The following is a 21089-nucleotide window of genomic DNA, read 5'->3' as shown; positions in this document are numbered from 1 at the left end:
CTGGACGAAGCAACAGCAATAACCAAGGCAAATGTGGGGAAATGGCTGCATGGGTGTCAGCATGAATGGGGCATAGGATTTACTTTATTGTCTTGAGCTAGTGGAGATGTTGTTTATACCATTTTGTAAATATCTTCATATGACCATAGAGTGAGAGACTCACTCACAGTGTCAGTCTTCCTAAGAGATTTGCTTGCAGGTTTCATCACTTATGCCAGCGAGTGAAAATTTGGATTAGTGTTACTAAACAAACTAATCTTTATATTAATAATAATCTACAGATGCATATGTCTTAGTAGACTTGCACATCGTTTAGGGTTTTTGTTTTTTGTTTTATAGGGGTTTGTTTTGTTTTTAAATTTGATTAAGACTTTTTTGCTTGCTTTTTCTTCAATTTGATTTTCATTTTTTACATTTTAATTTTGGTTATTTTGGGGCCATTTTTTGATTTTGTTTTCCAAAGGACGCGGATTCTGATAGCGGGGATGATTCTGACAAGAGGTCCTGTGAAGAGAGTTGGAAACTGATTACTTCTCTGAGAGAAAAGCTACCTCCCAGCAAGTTGCAAACCATTGTTAAAAAATGTGGCCTCCCCAGCAGTGGGAAGAAACGAGAACCTATTAAAATGTATCAGATACCCCAAAGAAGGCGCCTGAGCAAAGATTCCAAGTGGGTCACCATCTCAGATCTTAAGATTCAGGCTGTTAAAGAGATTTGCTATGAGGTTGCTCTCAACGATTTTAGGCACAGTCGGCAGGAGATCGAGGCCTTGGCGATTGTTAAGATGAAAGAGCTTTGTGCCATGTATGGGAAGAAAGATCCCAATGAGCGGGACTCCTGGAGGGCAGTGGCCAGGGATGTCTGGGACACTGTAGGTGTTGGGGACGAGAAGATTGACGACATGATGGCCAGTGGTAAAGGTGGAACTGACGTAGATGACCTCAAGGTTCACATAGACAAGCTGGAAGACATTTTGCAAGAAGTCAAAAAGCAAAATAACATGAAAGACGAGGAGATAAAAGTCTTAAGAAATAAAATGCTCAAAATGGAAAAAGTCTTGCCACTGATTGGATCTCAGGAACAGAAAACCCAAGGAAGCCACAAAGCAAAGGAACCTGTTGGTGCTAGTGTCAGTAGCAGCTGTGAGAGTGACGTAAGTAAAGGAGACAGTGGAGAACTTGGGAAAGAAGAGCGTGTTTCCCAGCTCATGAATGGGGACCCCGCTTTCAGACGTGGACGTCTGCGTTGGATGAGACAAGAGCAAATCCGGTTTAAGAACCTGCAACAGCAGGAGATAACAAAGCAGCTTCGTCGGCAGAACGTACCTCATAGATTTATCCCTCCTGAGAATCGGAAGCCCCGGTTCCCTTTTAAGAGCAACCCTAAACACAGAAACTCTTGGAGTCCTGGGACACATATTATCATAACAGAAGATGAGGTTATAGAACTTAGAATTCCGAAAGATGAGGATGGAAGGAAAGGAAGTAAGGAGGAGAGCCAAGAAAAGGGTGCTAGAGCAGTTTCTAAGGATCCCCAGTTAGTATGGGGCTCTCAGGGGATGCAGAGTCAAGATCACATCCAAGTTAGCAAGCAGCATATTAATAATCAACAACAGCCACCTCAGTTACGCTGGAGAAGCAATTCCCTCAATAACGGCCAACCGAAAAGTACACGCTGCCAAGCATCTGCCTCGGCAGACTCATTAAATTCCCACACTGGGCACCCAACTGCTGATCTGCAGACTTTTCAGGCAAAGCGCCATATTCATCAACACCGTCAGTCTTACTGTAATTATAACACTGGAGGTCAGTTAGAGGGCAGTGCCGCCAATTCTTATCAAAGACAGACTGACAAACCCAACCACTGTAGCCAGTTTGTGACACCTCCACGGATGAGGCGACAGTTCTCGGCACCCAATCTCAAAGCTGGTCGAGAAACCACAGTATAAATTACTGGACACACTTGAAATCCTGGTGGAGGAAACAGGCAATGGTAGCTTGATATGAGTTGGTTCTAGCCGTGGCCTAGATTTCCTACTATTTACCTTATTATTTGAATGTTGCATTCTTACAGATCTTAACTGATTTTAATATTGTTAAAACATAAAACACTGGTAAATGTTTCAACACTTCCTTTTTGTTTGTATACCATAATGGGCAGTTTCTGGAATTTTGGAGAAAACACTAAGACCTCCCTTTTTTTTTTACCTGAGACTTTCCTCCTTTCTTGGTGCCTAGATAATATACTTACGTAGACTAGTCTTGTTTTGGTGAAAGTTTATTATACTATTTTTATAGTGCCTACAAAGTGACCCGATAACCAGAAAGACCTGCCTCTTGGTTTATGCATACATTCAAAGGGGGAATTTGATATGTAGAATTAAATGTCTGTTATTTCCCCATAAATGTTAGACATTAGCTTAAAAATAACACGCAACTATGTGGATACAGCTTTGGATTTCTCATCCGTGTGTGTTCCTTTTTAAAAAAAATAGAATTGGACTTTCCATAAGCCGAAAGGACACGTCTTTGGACTGTTTTACAGTACACAGCTCTGCGTCCTCCACGGAGCTTCCACCTCTTCACATTCTTCTACATGCCACACAGAGAAGTAGGCGCTGCATACTGACTCAGTAGGGTGTATTTTTTCTTTTGACTACATCAGTATATGTATGAAATGGTCAAAATACTGAAATCTTTTAATGACACCATATCTGGATTTCTGTTTGTGGTTTGCATTTTGAAGTTTAATGTATCATTTCTCACACTGAACTATTTGCAAAAATCATGCCAACAGAAATACCAGCAAAATACTTGTATACTCTGAGCAGTATATATAAGTTTATATGGAGGTTATTGGGTGGAGAGAGGAGAGAGGTGGGACACGGGAAGAAGGCTGCAGCATTTGGCTGTGTGCTGCGTATTTTCAGTAGACGATGAAGTAATGAAATAGGTTCACTGTGGTTGGGTTTAGAATAAAGATGATGTATAATGAACTATTCTTTGGTAACCAGTAGTAATGCTCACATTCAAGCAAGAAAACTGAAGTCCTGATGAACATTTATTGTATCAATACCTCATTTTACTGTGTTGTGGTCTCAGTTTGCCTCACTGGAGAATCCACTAAAAAAAGATGGATTTTAAAGGGAAGAAAAGAATAGTTTTCTACATCTCTTGAACTTGTCAGAAACTTTCTTAAGAGGTGGTGTGAAGAACCAGCGACATCTGCAATTACCTGACTTCACGTTGTTGAAAATTCCCAAGTCACACTAAGTCATACATTAAACGCTTATCTTCTAGATGGTGTGAAAAATTGCAGCATTTAGCTGCCAAGGAAGCCTTAAAGATTGTGATTATGTAGTCTTTTTCTTTTGCGTGTGGGCACTATGCTTTATTAGAACATTATTTTTAATCATAGTATTTTTTTCTTTGCTCCTAAAAAATGCTTTCTTAATGCACAGAAAGTTGCTTCTAATTAACTTTGTGTGTGTGTGGGGTTGGGGGGTGTTTGCTTTTGTAGCTAGAAGAATCCTAGTCTTCAACTGTGGTTCTGTGGCAGACTAGGCATGGGTGAATGACGTTTGTAATGGTTGACTCACTGAGATGACGGTCTCCTGTGCCATGTGGTTTGAATGTACTCAGTAGGCTACTTCAGGTCAGTCACTTCATTGCATCTCACGTAAACCTCAGTTTTGTCCTTTTTTATTTTTGGACATGGATACATTAACTAGTCCTTTCTTGTGAAAAATTCATTTTCTAATATTAGAATGATAATTACTCAGCTTTCACCTCTGGAGCAAAAGTGGGCTCTTATTACCCTAACCTGAGATAACTTAAGGGTAGGTCTAAGTATGTTCATTTTTATGGTGGCCTTTTCATCTCATTTGGAGGTGCCTCTCCCACCGAGCAATGTGAGTTTCTCTTGGTGATCAGGTGACACCGTAGAATGAAAAGTAACACAGTATTTTCATTTATAAATGTGGGTTGTGATAAGCACTGTACCCAAACTGATCATCTAAAGAACTACGTTTGTGTTTGTGTTCCATCTGCTGATCAAGGTGCCTTCATCTTGCTGAAGTGTTTAGATATCAGAAGGAGCCCTTAGTTTCAGGTGACCAGGAAGAAATGAAAGAAGGTCTAATTGGTTGCCTCCTATGTCACTGAATTCATGCATTTGAGAGTATATAGTTGTCTTAGGAAATAATTTTTATTTTTAAAATGACTTCATTGACTCTTTTTACTAAGTAACTAGTACTATGTTTTTGTGAGCTATTGGTATAGCCTATATTGCCATTTGTTTTTTAATTTGACAGTATCTTTCCCTAAGCTTAAATATACGACCAAAGAGAAATGGTCATAATTAAACCATTGTTATTGAAGTATTTCTAGCTACTGTCATAGTGAAATGAAAAACAAAGTGTTTTTGCTATTGAAATTATATAATGATCTGACAATAATGGAAATGTAGAAGAGTCCTGATTAATTGTTATAGTTTCAGAAGCCAAAATGGAGAGTCTAAGACATTCTGCTTATATAATAAGTCTAAGCCAAAGGGCTTTTCCTTTATATTTGCTTCTAATTCTTTGAGGTGCTTAGAATTGTTTCTTTCACTTGAAATGCAATGAAGTATTGTTTATTTCACTGAAGTGACTTGAACTGACTTCTTGTGCTTTAGGTGCAGGTTGATACTGACAAAAACAAAACAAAACTGAGGCCCACTGGCACCTGCATTAGAGGCCACTAGAACACAGGAAGTTACATAGGTGTTTTCCACTCAGCTGCTGTACCCCTGTGCCTTCAGGTCCTTTGTAGACTTGCCTTAATGATTTGTACAAAAGACCAGGAGGAGGGGAAGCTGCCCTGTCCCAGTGTACCTTAACGAAGGTACCTTCTGAGGCACTACGCAAAGCAAGCACTTGTTCAATATTGTTAGAGCCAGGTTCTGCATTGTGGGCAGTTTGCATAACTGACCAGTTTATGTCATCTTTCTGAGGTTTTATAATCTGCTCTAGATACTTAATAGTTTGAACCACTCCATGTGTGAAATTTATTGGTTTCCTCTCATCATTACTGTAAAATCTTCTTGTTTGTGAAAAATGGATTTCTCCTTCAGTTTCTTTAAATTAAAAAAAAAAATGGTTGAAGATTGTCTTTGAGTGTAAGATCTACCAGAAAGTTTGTAATGTTGAAAAAAATAAAGTCCTCTTTCAATAAAAGTTGAAATCATCTTTTAAAAGTGTTATTTCTCTTTGACCTGGGAGGAGGGAAAGGGAAACAGGGCGATGCTACTAGGCCTTATTTTGACTTCATTTATTGCTTTTGCTTTTGCAAGTGGTTGTAAACCACATCTTTTTCTTTTTTTAATTTTTACATGAACTTGATTAGCTTAAGCTATTTTTTCTTTTTTCTTTTCTTTTTTTTTTTTGAGAGACAGGAAAGGAGAGAGATGAGAAGCATCAACTAGTAGTTGCGTCACTTTGTTTATTGATTGCTTCTCATACGTGCCTTGATTGGGGGTTGAGCATGAGGCTCCAGCTAAGCCGGTGATCCTGTGCTCAAGCCAGCGACCCCCCACTCAAGCTGGTGACCTCTGGGATTTGAACCTAGTAACTCAGCATCACAGGTCAACACTGTCCACTGCACCACCACCTGTCAGGCTAAGCTTTTGCTTTTTTAACCTTTTTCTATATAATAAATAGGGTCTTTAAACCTCTACTTTAGGCTACATTTTACTTAAAAACCTTTCTAGTATGAGGTGAATGAGGAGATACCAAATATCACTTTCTGATTTCTTTGAGTTTACCTTAAACTATGCTTTCAAATTTTTAATTAATCTTGATTTAAAGTTTTTAAAAATGAAAAGATATACTTCCTTTCATATGAATAGGAACTGAATTTTTAATCAGCTTTGAGTAACTATGAAGCTCTTTTATTTTCCCTTTAACCACTGCTTTTCTCCACCCGTAGTATTGGTTCTTTGCTAGAGGTGAAATAGGACAGAGCAGAAGATGTTCCTGGAGTAGACCACCACCAGTCTGACTGTTGAGGTGTTGATGAGAACTGGGTCATAGATGTCTCCTGGCTATTGCCTGCTTATCTGCCGTTAAAGAGGAAGGCAGTATTGGCAAAAGAAGCCAAGCCTTGAATGTAAAAAAACAACCTTACCAGAAAACCTAGAATGGTGAGGTTGACTGTGCCTTAAATGCCACCTCCTTCAGTGTTGCTTTGTCTAATTGTAGCACCATCATCTCTCACCTAGCATATTGTAGTAGCCTCCGAGCTTGTCTATTTGCTTCTGTTCTTGACTCATGTAATCCTTTGTTCTCATAACACCTAGCATCATCTTTTAAAAACAAAAATCAGATTGTATCAGTGGCTTCCCATTCATTGTACTTTAAAATCTGAACATCTTATTTTATTTTTATTAAATTTATTCAGATAACATTGGTTAATAAGATTATATAAATTTCAGGCGTACACCTTTCTAATATGACATCTGTATCCTATATTGTGTGTTTATCACTTGAAGCCTAGTCTCCTTCTCTCACCATATATTTGATCCCTTCACCCTTCATCTTCCTCCCGCCTCCCCTTTCCTCTCTGGTTATCATCCATCTGTTTTCTGTATCTATATAAAATCTGAACTTCTTACCAATTAAGCCTACAAGGCTTTCCATGTTTTGGCTTCTTGCCTGCCTCTCTGACTTGATCACTTAACATTCTCACAGTTGTATGCACTTTGGACTTTTGTTCCCTCAACATGCCAAGTTTGTCCTCACCTCAAGGCTTCTGCACTTGTTCAAGACTGGAACCCTTTCTTACCATACTTAACCTCTCCTCCAGATCTGTACTCATGTGCCATTTTTCCTGCCCCAGGCCAACTTCCACTGTCTGTTTTTGTTTTTTTTAATTAATTTTTTTTTTTTTTAGAGAGAGAGAGAAACATCAATTTATCGTTTTACTAATTTATGCATTCATTGGTTGATTATTTTATGTGCCCTGAGCAAAGATCAAACCCACAACATTGGTTTATTGGGAAGATGCTCCAAACCAACTCAGCTGCCTGACCAGGGCCTCACTGTATTTAATAATGATAACCAGCCCTGGCCGGTTGGCTCAGCGGTAGAGCGTCGGCCTAGCGTGCGGAAGACCCGGGTTCGATTCCCGGCCAGGGCACATAGGAGAAGCGCCTATTTGCTTCTCCACCCCTCTGCCGCGCCTTCCTCTCTGTCTCTCTCTTCCCCTCCCGCAGCCAAGGCTCCATTGGAGCAAAGATGGCCCGGGCGCTGGGGATGGCTCTGTGGCCTCTGCCCCAGGCGCTAGAGTGGCTCTGGTCGCAACATGGCGACACCCAGGATGGGCAGAGCACCCCCCCCCCCCCCGTTGGCAGAGCATAGCCCCTGGTGGGCGTGCCGGGTGGATCCCGGTCGGGCGCATGCGGGAGTCTGTCTGACTGTCTCTCCCTGTTTCCAGCTTCAGAAAAATGCAAAAAAAAAAAAAAGGAAAAAAAATAATGATAACCAGTAGTTGTCTTTGTATGTGTTTGGTTCTTCCATGAGAATGTAAACTCACCTGGAAAACTGTCTTGTTTGCTTCACCATTTATATGTACACATTACGCAGAAGAGTGGTTCTCAAACTATAATGTGCATCAGAGTTCCTCAGGGGTCTTATGGTTCAGGAGGTGTGGAATGGGGCCTGATGATCTGCATTTCTGTTAGTTCCCAGGTGATGCGGATTCTGCTGAATCAGCAGTCACTTTTGAGAACCATTGGTCTAGAACAGGAGTTCGCAAGCTTTTTGTAAAGGGCCAGATAGTACATAGTTTAGGCTTTGTGGGCCCCTTTGTTGCAACTCTGCAGCTATACAACTATACTGTTGTAGTAGAAATGCAACCATTGACAGTATGCAAAGGAACAGACATGGCTGTGTCCAATAAAACCATGTTTATAAAAACAGGCAGTAGGCTGGGCTTGGCCCTCACCATATTTGGCTGGCCCCTAATCTAGAAGATAGCTACTTTTGAGAGCTATTAACCAGAAGATTAATAAATGACTGTGTATGTGAGCTAGGAGACAGCTGTGTGCCAGATGTTGGTGATTCAGTGGTGAGTGACAGGTCCCAGGCCTCGTGAAGTTCACACAGTTGTGGCGGAGACGGCCAGTAGACAGTCACACCAATGGTTATAAGGTGTATTTGTGCCAAATGATGGGGGCTGGGGAAGGAATGCAGGGTGCTTGGAAAGTTTACAATGAGGCCTCAGGGAATGTAGGGTGGCCTCTCCTTGCTCTCTGCAGATGATCTTTTGTTTCACTGAGAAAAAGAAGCAATCAGAAGAAAACTTGCCTTTCTTCCCACTTCCAGTTCTCCATGCATCCATACCCAGACTTGACCCTGCTTTTTTCTTAGCCTGGCCCTTGTTTCTACATCCCTTTTTGGCCACCTTCCCAAGGACTTCCTGTACATTTACCCCTTCTCTCTTACAACATCAGTTTCTCTCCTGTATTATTCCTGTCCACACACAAGCGTGGCTTCCTATCATCAGTTTCCAAAAAGCCCCATTTCCCTGTGAGCTGTCACTTTATTTCTCTGTATCTTCTTATAGGAATTCTCCTTGAGAGCGTTTTCTGTACTCTTTACCCACTGGTCCACCTCCCGTTGTTTCTTTTGATTGTGTCCTCCCCATTCTTGTTTGAACTCAATCCAGTCAAACTCTTGTTCCCACCTTACTGCTGAAGCCACTCTTATCAGAGTCCAAAGCTGTTTGCAGTGGCAATTTTGGGGGTGTTTTCTTTGTCCTCGTCTGCCAAGTCTTTCTGGCAGTTAACACAGTTGCATACTCTTTACTCTTCTTGGGACACTTTGTTCACTTGGCTTCTCCTTTTCCTCTGGCCACACTCACTGCTCCTTTATGGTCTCTGTGGCCACAGACACTGGCTATCTCTGTATCTGTCCATCTTTTCATGCATTTCTGTGCTGACATCCTAGTGCACTGTCTCTGTTTTCTGTTTACTATCTTTCTCACCACTGTATTCCTAGCATCTGACACACAGTAGAGGTGAAAAAGGTATTTGTTGACTGAATGGATGGTGGTTAAAAGAGAGTGTGTTCTGGAGTCCAGTTGTGTGTATTCAAATCCCATTTTCTCTGCTTGTTAACTCTGATCCTTAGAAAGTTACTTAATTACTTTAATTTTTTGTCTTTAACATGAGGATGAACAATAGTATCATTTTCATAGGGTTCTTGAGAAAATTCATGTTAAACATTAAGAACACTTCTGGCAGATGAGAGAGAATGTTCTGGAAGGGGGAACAGCCAGTATAGTGCCTTTATAAATATGGGGCATGTATTGAACCAGCTAGGAATCCTTATAAACACAAAGGCTACTGACAAATATATTAAATAGATTCATTTTTATGTGTTTTTTTATAATTATTCTAGTTTTCAACCTGAAATCAACAGAACAGTATCTGAATCTCTTTAACCATTTGTTATAGGAAAATCCAATGCCTAGTTTTTCTGGTGACATACAAAATGTCCTTCTTGGAAGCTCACATGCAGCTTACTTTGGGGAAGAGGCGACCAGTTCAGGAAATGGTATTGATTTTTAGACTGCCAACTGCAGGCAGAAATGAAAATTAAAGTTTTTATTTAAACTTAAATGCAGTTAAAGTTTCAAGTCCGTGGCATTATGGGAAATCTTTTTATGTCAGCGTAATGCCACTAGAGCACAACCTTTAGGGAAGGTCAGCCTCCTACCTAAACTGTCAAAATCTGAAGATATTGCTTTCTTTGATAATTTGACCAGCTTGTAAATCTGTTCTTGAAGAAATTTCTCAAATTAAGCCAGTCACAAAAAGCCAAAACTGTACGATCCCTCTTACATGACATACTTAGTCAGAAACATAGAGCCTGGGCCCTGGCCGGTTGGCTCAGTGGTAGAGCGTTGGCCTGGCGTGTGGAAGTCCCAGGTTCGATTCCCGGCCAGGGCACACAGGAGAAGCGCCCATCTGCTTCTCCACCTCTCCCCTTCTCCTTCCTCTCTGTTTCTCTCTTACCCTCCCGCAGCCAAGGCTCCACTGGAGCAAAGTTGGCCCAAGCACTGAGGATGGCTCCATGGCCTCTGCCTCAGGTGCTGGAATGGCTCTGGTTGCAGCAGAGCAACGCCCCAGATGGGCAGAGCATCGTCCCCTGGTAGGCATGCCGGGTGGATCCTGGTCGGGCGCATGAGGGAGTCTGTCTGACTGCCTCCCCATTTCTAACTTCAGAAAAAAATACAAAAAAAAGAAAAAGAAACATAGAGCCTGACCAGGTAGTGGCTCAGTGGATAGAGCATCAGAGTGGGATGCGGAGGACCCAGGTTTGAGACCCCGAGGTCGCCAGTTTGAGCATGAGCTCATCTGGTTTGAGCAAAGCTCACCAGCTTGGACCCAAGGTCACTGGCTTGAGCAAGAGGTTACTCGGTCTGCTGAAGGCCCATGGTCAAGGCACATATGAGAAAGCAATCAATGAACAACTAAGGTGTAGCAGTGAAAAACTGATGGTTGATGCTTCTCATCTCTCTTTGTTCCTATCTGTCTGTTCCTATCTGTCTCTGTAAAAAAAAGAAAAGAAAGAAACATATAAAGCAGAATAGTGGTTGCTGGAGGGGGGGAGGGGGGTGGCAGGAATGGGAAGCTGGTGTTTGATAGATATAGTTTTAGTTTTCCGAGATGAAAAGAATTCTGGAGATAGGTGGTGTTCATGGTTACACATTATGAATGTATTTCATACCACTGAACTGTATACTTAAAAATGGTTAAGATGGTAAATTTTATGTGTATTTTATTTACTACAATAAAATAATGGGAGGAAATTTTGTAAATCCTCAAGGTAATATTTTTCTTTCACCAACATTCTTTTTTTTGCTTAAAGAATCTCATATAACGGTATAGGTTTTTTTTTAGGAAACCCTCTGTTTTATTTTGAAACAATTCAAATCTACCTAGAATCTGGAAAAAAAATAGTACAATGAACGTTTGTATATCCTTATGTATATATTTTCCTGAATCACTTGAGAGTTGGGTAGAGATATCCTGACAGTTTACTCCTAAATACTTCCATGTGTATCTCCTAAAATCAAAGATGTTTTCTTGATATTATTTTTCTAGCCAAGAAATTTAACATTGATTCAATATCATGTCATATAGAGTTTATTTTCAGTTTTCCCTAATTGTCTAAAAAAATATGTTGGAAGGTGTGTGTGTGTGTGTGTGTGTGTGTGTGTGTTAATGCAAGATCCTGTTAAGGTTTATATTGCATTTGGTTTTCCTGTTTCTTTTGTGTTTTTTGTTTGTTTGTTCTTTTGGCTTTATTTTATTTTCCTTTTTAAAATCTCTAACATGTTAATATATAAATACTTCTGTTATCTGGGGCATAAGGTTATGATGGGGATTAAATAATGTTACATAACAGATCACACCAATATACATGATCAATCAAGGTTCTCCACAGAAATCGAACAAGTAGGATACATATATACCTACATACAATTCTGTGAGAGATTTACTTCAAGGAATTGGTTCACAATTATGAGGGCTGACAAGTCTGAAATCTGTAGAGTAGGCCCACAGCCTGGAAATTCAAGGTAGAGCTGATAACTGAGTCCTATACCTGTGGGTTGGTAACCAGGCAGGGTTTCTGTGTTCCTGTCTTGAGGCAGAATTGCTTTTTCTTCGGAAAACTTCAGTCTTTGATCTTCAGGCCTTCAACTGATTGAAGGAGGTCCACGTACATTATGGGAGGTAATCTGCTTTAATCAGCTTACTGATTTAAGTGTTACTCACATATAAAAAGTACCTTCACAGCAACGTGAAGACTGATGCTTGACCAAATAACTGGGTATATATCATATAATAGCCTAGCCAGTTGACACATAAAGTTAACTATCACACTACAGCATGTGGTTAATACTTGGTTCTTAAGTTTGGTTTCCTAGATTTAATTCTAACTTTGCCTTTTGGGAGCCAAGTTCCTTTGAGCAAATATTGTATGTACCCTCTCTGTGATTCAGTATTCTCTGTTAAAGCAACTTACAGAGTTGTTACAGGATTAGCTGATACAGGTAATGTGTTCAGAATAGAGTAGCACAGAATAAATGTGCAGGAGATTATGGTTGTTATTATTAAATAGACAAATATTATCACTTGTTTTAAAATATGGAATTACAATATACAATTTTTAAATGAATCAGACTCCCTGGCCAGTGTCTCAGTGGATAGAGCGTCAGCCTAGTGTATGGACATCCTGGATTTGATTCCTGGTCAGAGCACACAGGAGAAGTGATCATCTGCTTCTCCCCCACCCTACCTCTCCGCTTCTCTCCCTTTTCTCCTCCCATAGCCAGTAGCTTGATTGGTTCAAGTGTGGCCCCGGGTGCTGAGGATAGCTCATTTAGTGCCCCTGTCAGCCTCGGGCACTAAAAATAACTCAGTTGATTTGAGAATTGGCCCTAGATGGGGGGTGGGGGTGGGGTGGGGGGAGGGTTCTGGGTAGATTCCAGTCGGGGCACTTGCAGGAGTCTATCTCCCCTCCTCTTACCTAAAAACATTAAAAAATTTTAAAAAGTAAATGAAACAGACGTTTTTATATTTGTTAGTCTTATTGTTTTCCTTCCCCTCAGGTTTTAGGTATAAATACAGTAACTAATCATTCTGGATGTCACAGTTTCAATATTCTGCCCCAGTATCACCATTAGCACACTCTGTTTTTCAGACCGTTCACTCTGATGTTTGGTTTGCAGAATATCCATGCATAATATTGAAGATTACTGACCTTTTAAAGATGGTTTATGGTTTATTCTATAGTTGAACAGAGAACCAGCAAATTAGCCATCTGTCAGCTGACGCACTCAGACCAACTGAGCTATCCTCAGTGCCCAGGGCCACACACGAACCAATTGGGCCACAGGCTGCTGGAGGTAAAGAGAGAGGGATGGAGGAAAGGGAAAGGGAAAGAAGCAGATGATTGCTTCTCCTCCATGCCCTGACCGGAAATTGAACCAAGGACGTCCATACACCAGGCCGGCATTCTATCCACTGAGCCACAGGCCAGGGCCGGTGATAAATTCTTAATATCATGCAAAACTATTCATTATCTTCTGCCATAATCTTAAAAGGTTATAGTTTATTTTACATTGGTATTTTTGAAGAGTCTAGACCCCATTCTCATTTGTCGGGTTGTTTCCTTGAGATTAGATTTAGGTTAAACATTGTGGTAGGAATGCTATGAAAGTGGCACCGTGTACTTCTTCTTTTTTTTTTTTTTTGCATTTTTCTGAAGCTGGAAACAGGGAGAGACAGACAGACTCCCGCATGCGCCCGACCGGGATCCACCTGGCACGCCCACCATGGGGTGATGCTCTGCCCATCCTGGGCGTCGCCATGTTGCGACCAGAGCCACTCTAGCGCCTGAGGCAGAGGCCACAGAGCCATCCCCAGCGCCCGGGCCATCTTTGCTCCAATGGAGCCTTGGCTGCGGGAGGGGAAGAAAGAGACAGAGAGGAAGGCGCGGCGGAGGGGTGGAGAAGCAAATGGGCGCTTCTCCTGTGTGCCCTGGCCGGGAATCGAACCCGGGTCCTCCGCACGCTAGGCCGACGCTCTACCACTGAGCCAACCGGCCAGGGCCGGCACCGTGTACTTCTAATGCATCACTTCGGTATACATGTCAATTTGTCATGTTATCGACGATGTTCAAGTTTAATAAATTTAATGTGATGTTCTCCAGTTCTTTTTCTTACTAAGAGGTATCTAGGCTGACACTTGGGATTGTGTGACTATCTTGTCTTCCATCCACCTTTCACTCAATTCTTTTAGCCCTTTTATGGTCTTTGCCTGATTCGATTACTACATAGAGTGATTTTCTGATTGTTATGATGTCTGCATTTTTAAATTTTTTTTATTTATTTTTTTGTATTTTTCTGAAGCTGGAAATGGGGAGAAACAGTCAGACAGACTCCCGCATGCGCCCAACTGGGGTCCACCCGGCACGCCCACCAGGGGGCAATGCTCCGGGGCGTCGCTCTGTTGCAACCAGAGCCACTCCAGCGCCCGGGCCATCTGTGCTCCAATGGAGCCTCGGCTGCGGGAAGGGAAGAGAGAGACAGAGAAGAAGGAGAGGAGGAGGGGTGGAGAAGCAGATGGGCGCTTCTCTTGTGTGCCTTGGCCGGGAATCGAACCTGGGACTCCTGCACGCCAGGCCAACGCTCTACCACTGAGCCAACCGGCCAGGGCCATGATGTCTGCATTTTTAAACTGGCTTTTTTCTTTGATTTCTCTCTCTCTCTTTTTTTTTGTATTTGCTAACAAGAGCTTTCCCTTTTTCCTTCTTTCTTTTATTGTCACTGTGGACTCATGGAGTCTTTTTTTTTTTTTTTTTTTTTTTTACAGAGGCAGAGATAGACAGGGACAGACAGACAGGAACAGAGAGAGATGAGAAGCATCAATCATCAGTTTCTCGTTGCGCATTGCGACTTCTTAGTTGTTCATTGATTGCTTTCTCACATGTGCCTTGACCGTGGGCCTTCAGCAGACCGAGTAACCCCTTGCTGGAGCCAGCGACCTTGGGTCCAAGCTGGTGAGCTCTTTGCTCAAGCCAGATGAGCCCGCGCGCGACCTCGGAGTCTCGAACCTGGGTACTTCCGCATCCCAGTCCGACGCTCTATCCACTGCGCCACCGCCTGGTCAGGCTCATGGAGTCTTTTTATACTAAGAATGCACTGTATTTTTCCTGTTACTGGGGTTGGCCACAGGGACTCGGTGTCCTTTTGAAGTGGCCCCACTGGTCTTTAAAACTCCGTGCTTTCTGGCCCTGAACATTCCAGGCTCCCCTGTACTCTCCCTGCTCCAAACCTGGACTCAGTCATTGCCCGAGTAACATTGGCTCAGTCATTGCCCCGAGTAACATTAGAAACCAAGATCTGGGTGCTAGGTATACTTAGAAAATAAACTTTTTAACACATTGCCAGTCATTTTGATGGTGTCTTGATACCATTTTAAGAATACTTTCTTGTGTGTTTTTAAGTGGTTTATCATTTGGTCCTTCCTGCAGTCCTGTGTTAGGCAAGTCAAATACTAAAATCTTCATTTTAAAGGTGACAAAGGTGAAGTGTAGAGAGGATTTAACTTTCCCAGAATTACAAGACTAGGAAGCAGGTCCCAGGAGCAAAACACAAGTTTTTTTACTGCTGGTTTAATGTTAATGTTTTTCTTCCTTCTTTTTTGCCATAGTACTTCGTCTTCTAAAAGTGTGTTTAGATATCCAGGAAAGCCGGGTTGCTGGCTCTTGGTCTTTGCCAGCTCCACTAAAGAAAGAAAACTTCCTTTGTGAGACTGAGGGACAAAGGACGGGAGCCTTGAAAACATTGGCATCCTCCTTAGCATTGCCGCCAGCCTCCTTTTGTAATAGTGCTTGCTGCCGAGGCTTCCCGTAGTCCTTCCTAACTCCTGGGGTATTTGATATGTGACCCAGAGAGCTCTGTTTGAGAACAGTGCACCAGCAGACCCAACCCCCTGCCTCAGGACAGCTTGTAATAAAGTCCCTCCAAGGAAGTGGGATGTGTGGGCAGTATGTTTTAAAAATGCCATGCTTATGCTATGATTTAGTGTTTTGCTATGCAAAGGTCTTCCCTTAACTTAAAGGAAGGTTTCTTTACCTTATTTTATTATAGAAACAGCGCAAGCTTTTTTCCACTCATACTCCAAGGAACAGTTTGAGACATTTACCCCCAATCTCTCTCACCATGTGGGATATCTATTTACATACTGTTTGTATATTTGTGCTTTACATATAAAAAGAGTGTATTTTCTTATCCCTCAAGAATGATTTTTTGCTTTCTTCCCGGTGATACCCTTGTTGAGAATGCATAGAGTAGAGTAGAGGACGATATCTGATTTGTATTTACAATTCATTTGGTACTGTAATAGTATATTTTAAAACGAAGTATCTTTATTGAATAACTAAATGCAACCTATAGATTATTTCAATCCTAATATCACTGTGGTCTTTTAGTTGCCCGAAGGCTAAACTCATCCTACAGCTGAAAAGATGATAATATTTCATCCTCTGAAGGGAATTCAGAGTCCACAGTCCCAATTTTTTTCTCATCCAAACAGCTAGATAATTGGAAATGTTGCTGATGCTGGTGAATTTAATCGTTTCCAGTATTGTTTTTCTCTGGAATTTTTTCTTCTTGATGTATAAAAACACTACTTAAATATATTTTAACATTTAAGGAACAGAACACATGCATTGTTTTTCCTCAAAATATCCCCCCTTTCTCTACTACAACCCCAAATAAAGAACTCTTGAGTCTGAGGAAGTAGAAGGAGACTGCAGTTAACCTGTTGGGTTTTTTTTAACATTTACCCATTACAGTCTATCTTGCGTGCTTTGCGGGTTTTCCCCCTAAGTGTAACATTTATCTGTATGTCTTCCTTTTTATCACTATTTCCTGCCTGCTCCCATCTTTTTTTTTTTTAATCATTTGCTGTCTGCTGTCCCCAATTTTCCTTTCCTTGTCCTCCCCACTCACCTCCGCTCCTACATGTGGTCTCCTTTCTCCTTCTTCAGGACTATGAGAGCAAATTGCAGGCCTTGCAGAAGCAGGTGGAGACGCGGTCCCTGGTGGCAGAAACGACTGAAGAGGAAGAGGAGGAAGAAGAAGGTGAAATCTAGAGACTGACACTTACCTGTGTATATAGATTAGTCCTTTATCTGCAAAGAGAGCTAGGTTTGGGGGGGGGGTAAAAAAAGGCTGGGTTTGACCATAGGTGGCCCTGCCATATATTGACATTTTACTGTGGCAATTTGAAGATGATTTGTTTAAAGACGCTCCACATGAGAATCCAGGCTGTATTCCACGAGGTGGGAGCGGGACGAGACTGTCAGAGCACAAGATTTCTGAGCATAGTCTTTGGACAAACCTCTTGGGCCCTTGACTTACACTGCCCGACATTACGTGCATGTGAAGTTTATATATGTATTGCAGAAAAACATAGGGCTTAATTCTTGTCAGTGTGTTCTGTTCTGTTTCCTCATTTACAGTTTATGTCAGGGGTTTTCCAGTGAGGACTTTGGGACATATCAGTGCATGTTAAATGTACCTCTCTTAATTCTTCCAAGAGTATCTTAGTTGAGTTAAGGCTTTGTTAGCTATTGCCTTATATTGCAATATAAATATTCATCACATTTCACTTCTCCACTCAGCTCCTCAGGAATTTCAGGCCCCAAATTAACTTTGAAGCAACTCTTAATTTATGTGTTAAATTACACCACTCACAAAAATTAGGGGATATTTTCACTTCGTATTCATTTTTGAAATATCCCATAATTTTTGTGAGCAGTATATTTTTAAATATCTAGGTGAAATAAGACCTTTCCTCTTGTACTGGAAAGAAAAATAGATATAGATATAGTTATGTGGCATTGAACAATATACTAAGGGTTTTTTAAAATTTCAAACCCTCTAAAAAAGGTAGAGATACCTTTTTAAAAAAGGAAGAGAAATCTATTTCTCTGATGTATTATTGAAAATAAACAGTAGGGTTTTTAAAAGTCTTCTGAAGTGTATATACTGCTTTCATAATATCAACAGAATTAGTAATCTTTACTGAAATAAGAAACCCGAGAGCCGTCTACGGGAGCAGACCGGAAGACCACCTTACTCTGTGGAAGAGCAGAGGTGGAGGAGGGTGTGTTCCTGCCCAGCTGCGAGGCCACTGTTAATGACCCCGCTTCCTCTTTCAGTTCCTTGGACACAGCATGAGTTCGAGCTGGCCCAGTGGGCCTTCCGGAAGTGGAAGGCTCACCAGTTTACCTCTCTGAGGGACTTACTCTGGGGCAATGCTGTTTACCTGAAGGAGGCCAACGCTATCAGCGTGGAGTTGAAGAAGAAGGTATGGAGGGAGCGCGGCCGTGGCCCGTTCGAGTGGAGCTGACCCTGGTGGGCTTTGTGGCGCTTATCTGGGATTGAGCTTTCCCTTGGGTGAACCCACCTGCTTCTGTTAGGATACACGCATATGTGCACCTATATTTAATGTGTGTGCCTAGAGCATTGTAGGTACTCCGTCTATATTTATTGAGTGTAATTTTAAAAATAACATGTTTTCTAGCTCATTTTATAAATAAGGAGACTGTGTTCCTGACAAGACCAGAGAAGCGTGTTAGTAGAAATATGCTTTTCTGGGGTTTCTGAAATTTTCAATTTTCTTTCCATTTCTTACCATTAAGTCTGCACCTTTAGTCCAGTGTGCCCCTCATCTTCTAGGGCCTCAGAGGCAGATTTGTGTAGGTGACAGGTGCATGTGCTCTGCACTCAGACGGCCACTTCCGTTCCAACTCTCCTGGGCGTGTGGATAACAGCCTTGTCTCCACGCCCTCAGCTACGGAGTGCGTTTGGCCCCAGTGCCTGCCACCCAGGGCTTTTGTGAGGGAGGACAAGTGGACATTCTGTATGTCTGGTGTCTAGCAGTGTCCTGACTACTGAGATTACAGGGGGCAATGTTGTGTGGTAGGTAAGAGCACAGGCTGCCTGACTCGGGGTGCAGTGCCCACTCTGTCCTGGGCTGTGTTCTAGTTCTGTGAGATGAGGAACAGATGTCTTCTTCGTCCATAATCTCAGCCACCTATCTCTCATTTTGTAATTACCAATTAATTACTTCTTCCTTCAAGTAGACTAAAGGGAGACAGGACTGTCTTTTTTCTTACTGCTATACATTAGCGTTTAATTAAATATTGTTGGTGGAAATGTAACATGGTAGGAGGAATAAGTGACATTGTGTGTGGAAAGCTTTACCGTGTAGGAAGCACTTTGAAGAGTAGTAGTTGTAAACCCCTGAATTTAAAATTGAGAGCCGTGACATGTTCCCCTCCTCCCACCCCCATTGGCGAGAGGCTGGTAGGGATGCATTCTTGGGTCTTGTGTAAATTCTACAAAAGTCTTCATGCAGTCAGCCAAAACATGTATTGTGATGTTAGCTTGTGCAAAAACACTGTGCCAGGCTAGGAAAACAAAATCTTAAAATAACTTCATTTGAAATTAGGATTTTTCTCTATAATGAGTTTATAAGTGGCCGGTTTTTTTCAGTTAATCACAAGTTAGTTAACTTCTTTCCCATCAGGCATAATTCTGTTGCCTCATCTCTGAAGCTTACATGCCGAAAACAAAAGCCACTCATTTGTTGATGGTTTGTTCCTTCTGTTTAGGTGCAGTTTCAGTTTGTGCTGCTGACTGACACGTTGTACTCCCCTCTGCCCCCTGAGTTACTTCCCACTGAGATGGAAAAAACTCACGAAGACAGGCCTTTCCCTCGTACAGTGGTGGCTGTAGAAGTCCAGGATCTGAAGAATGGAGCAACACATTATTGGTCATTGGAGAAACTCAAGTATGAAAATGTTCTTCGTAAAGCAATTGTTTTACTTCAGAAAGAGTAATGGGCTTCAGTGGGCTCCCTCTAACTCTCCTCTCTGAGATGGTGCCATTGCTTCCTTTTTTGTGCTTCTAAATGCTGTCACTGGCCAGTGATAGTACTCTCTGTCCAGTTTCTTCTAAGCGAATGAATCTTACTTGGCAAACACCTTTGTCATTTGTAGATAAGATTTCAATTTACCCTTCGTAGACCCTCTTATATTTTAAGTGTTCCAATCTTATGATAATTACTATTTACTGGTATGTTTTGGATCTACTAATATTCATCTTTTCTGTCCTGGATCTCAGGATGACTAGTAATAAACAAGAAAGTTTGTTTGTTTGTTTTAAAAACAGGAAAGTTTTGATCTAGCTTCCTTTGCATTTAGTGTGATGAGGTATTATTCACTGTTTATATTTGAGATGTCATTCACCATTGAACAACATTTCTCCTGTGACTCAGCAGAGGTTAGGTGGCCATTGTTGACTTTTGATGGCTTATATCTAGACTCAGACACTGTAGCTACTGTTTTGGTTTCTGAACTTTTGACCATCGTTTTGTTTAATATCATTAAATGGTAGGAGCAGCTTTATTTATTTATTTGTTTGTTTAGTTATTTAGCATAGGACACACTTCCAGAGTGAAATTTGAATGCAACCTTGTGATATTAAGCCAGTGCACTTTGTGTTTATGCTACAGGCAGAGGCTGGATTTGATGCGGGAGATGTATGACCGGGCGGGGGAGATGGCCTCCAGCACCCAGGATGAGAGTGAGACCACTATGACTGGCAGTGATCCGTTTTATGATCGGTTTCATTGGTTCAAACTCGTGGGAAGGTATGTGATGATTTTGATGTCTTCTTTTTAAATAATGAGTGATTTTACTTCAACTGTTTAAAACTTCAGCAAATTTTACAGAAAGTTAAAAGAAAAAGAGTATACAACAGCCCCATTTATAATTTGGTCTGCTGGACACACGCTACTCTGTCATTTGGTATATTTCCCTTCAGGTTTTTTTTCCAACATACCTATTTGTTTTAAGTCCTATACTTTCAAAGAAATTGACAGTGTTCCCAGAATCTTCAACTCATTCACAAAATGTCTTAGAGTTGAACAAGATAGATTTAAAAGAAAAAGAAAACCTATGTCTGTATCCTGCATTTTAAGCTTGCATGTGACTTACAGTGCTCCAGTATGACTGCACCCTCTCCATGATCTGATATGTCCTCACTTTTTTAAAACCAATGATCTCACTTTAGTCTTTGCCAAGGGTGAATCAGTTGCACACCTTGACAGTCCCCTTGAACCTTTTTTCTGTATACATATTTGTTTTAATGAAAACAAATAGTGCTCTGTGAGTCTATATTAGGTCAAATTTGTAAAGATTTAGAATTTAAATAGAGAAATATAAGGTTTGAGCTTAATGATTCAGAATTTAAATTGTTTTTCAATCACAAAACCTTTCTGACAGTTTTAAAGGACCTGAGTAAAGAGGAAAAACTGAAACTATAATATTTTTAAAAAGATGAAGTCTTTCCCACTCCATACTGACGGGGAATGTTTTTTAAGTGATGAATTGGCCAAACACGTTTACTCGTACAAGGCACATCCCTGCTCTTCCATACGCCGGTTCATCCATTTTGTTT

At 41.3% G+C, this 21089-nt stretch overlaps 1 protein-coding gene and 1 non-coding gene across 25 annotated transcripts in view; both read left to right on the top strand.

The window, feature by feature from the left end:
• The window catches only part of KIF1B (kinesin family member 1B), a 151620-nt gene that overhangs the window by 91645 nt on the left and 38886 nt on the right, over window positions 1-21089 (top strand). For 23 of the 24 annotated variants that reach the window (XM_066270469.1, XM_066270470.1, XM_066270466.1 and 20 more), the window contains 4 exons: window positions 16607-16700; window positions 17783-17931; window positions 19241-19419; window positions 20143-20280. In XM_066270469.1, coding sequence (XP_066126566.1) covers window positions 16607-16700; window positions 17783-17931; window positions 19241-19419; window positions 20143-20280 — 560 coding nt within the window. Of the gene's footprint in view, window positions 1-463; window positions 5197-16606; window positions 16701-17782; window positions 17932-19240; window positions 19420-20142; window positions 20281-21089 lie in introns of those variants that run through there. The other variant, XM_066270489.1, reaches the window with a different exon arrangement.
• TRNAA-AGC (transfer RNA alanine (anticodon AGC)) lies at window positions 7100-7175 on the top strand. The gene has a single exon. It is a non-coding gene; the product is annotated as a tRNA-Ala (tRNA).

This window comes from Saccopteryx bilineata, chromosome 3 (genome assembly GCF_036850765.1).
Source record: "Saccopteryx bilineata isolate mSacBil1 chromosome 3, mSacBil1_pri_phased_curated, whole genome shotgun sequence".
Classification (NCBI taxonomy): domain Eukaryota; kingdom Metazoa; phylum Chordata; class Mammalia; order Chiroptera; family Emballonuridae; genus Saccopteryx; species Saccopteryx bilineata.
Note: the sequence above shows the minus strand (reverse complement) of the source record. Positions and strands in the feature narration are given on the sequence as shown.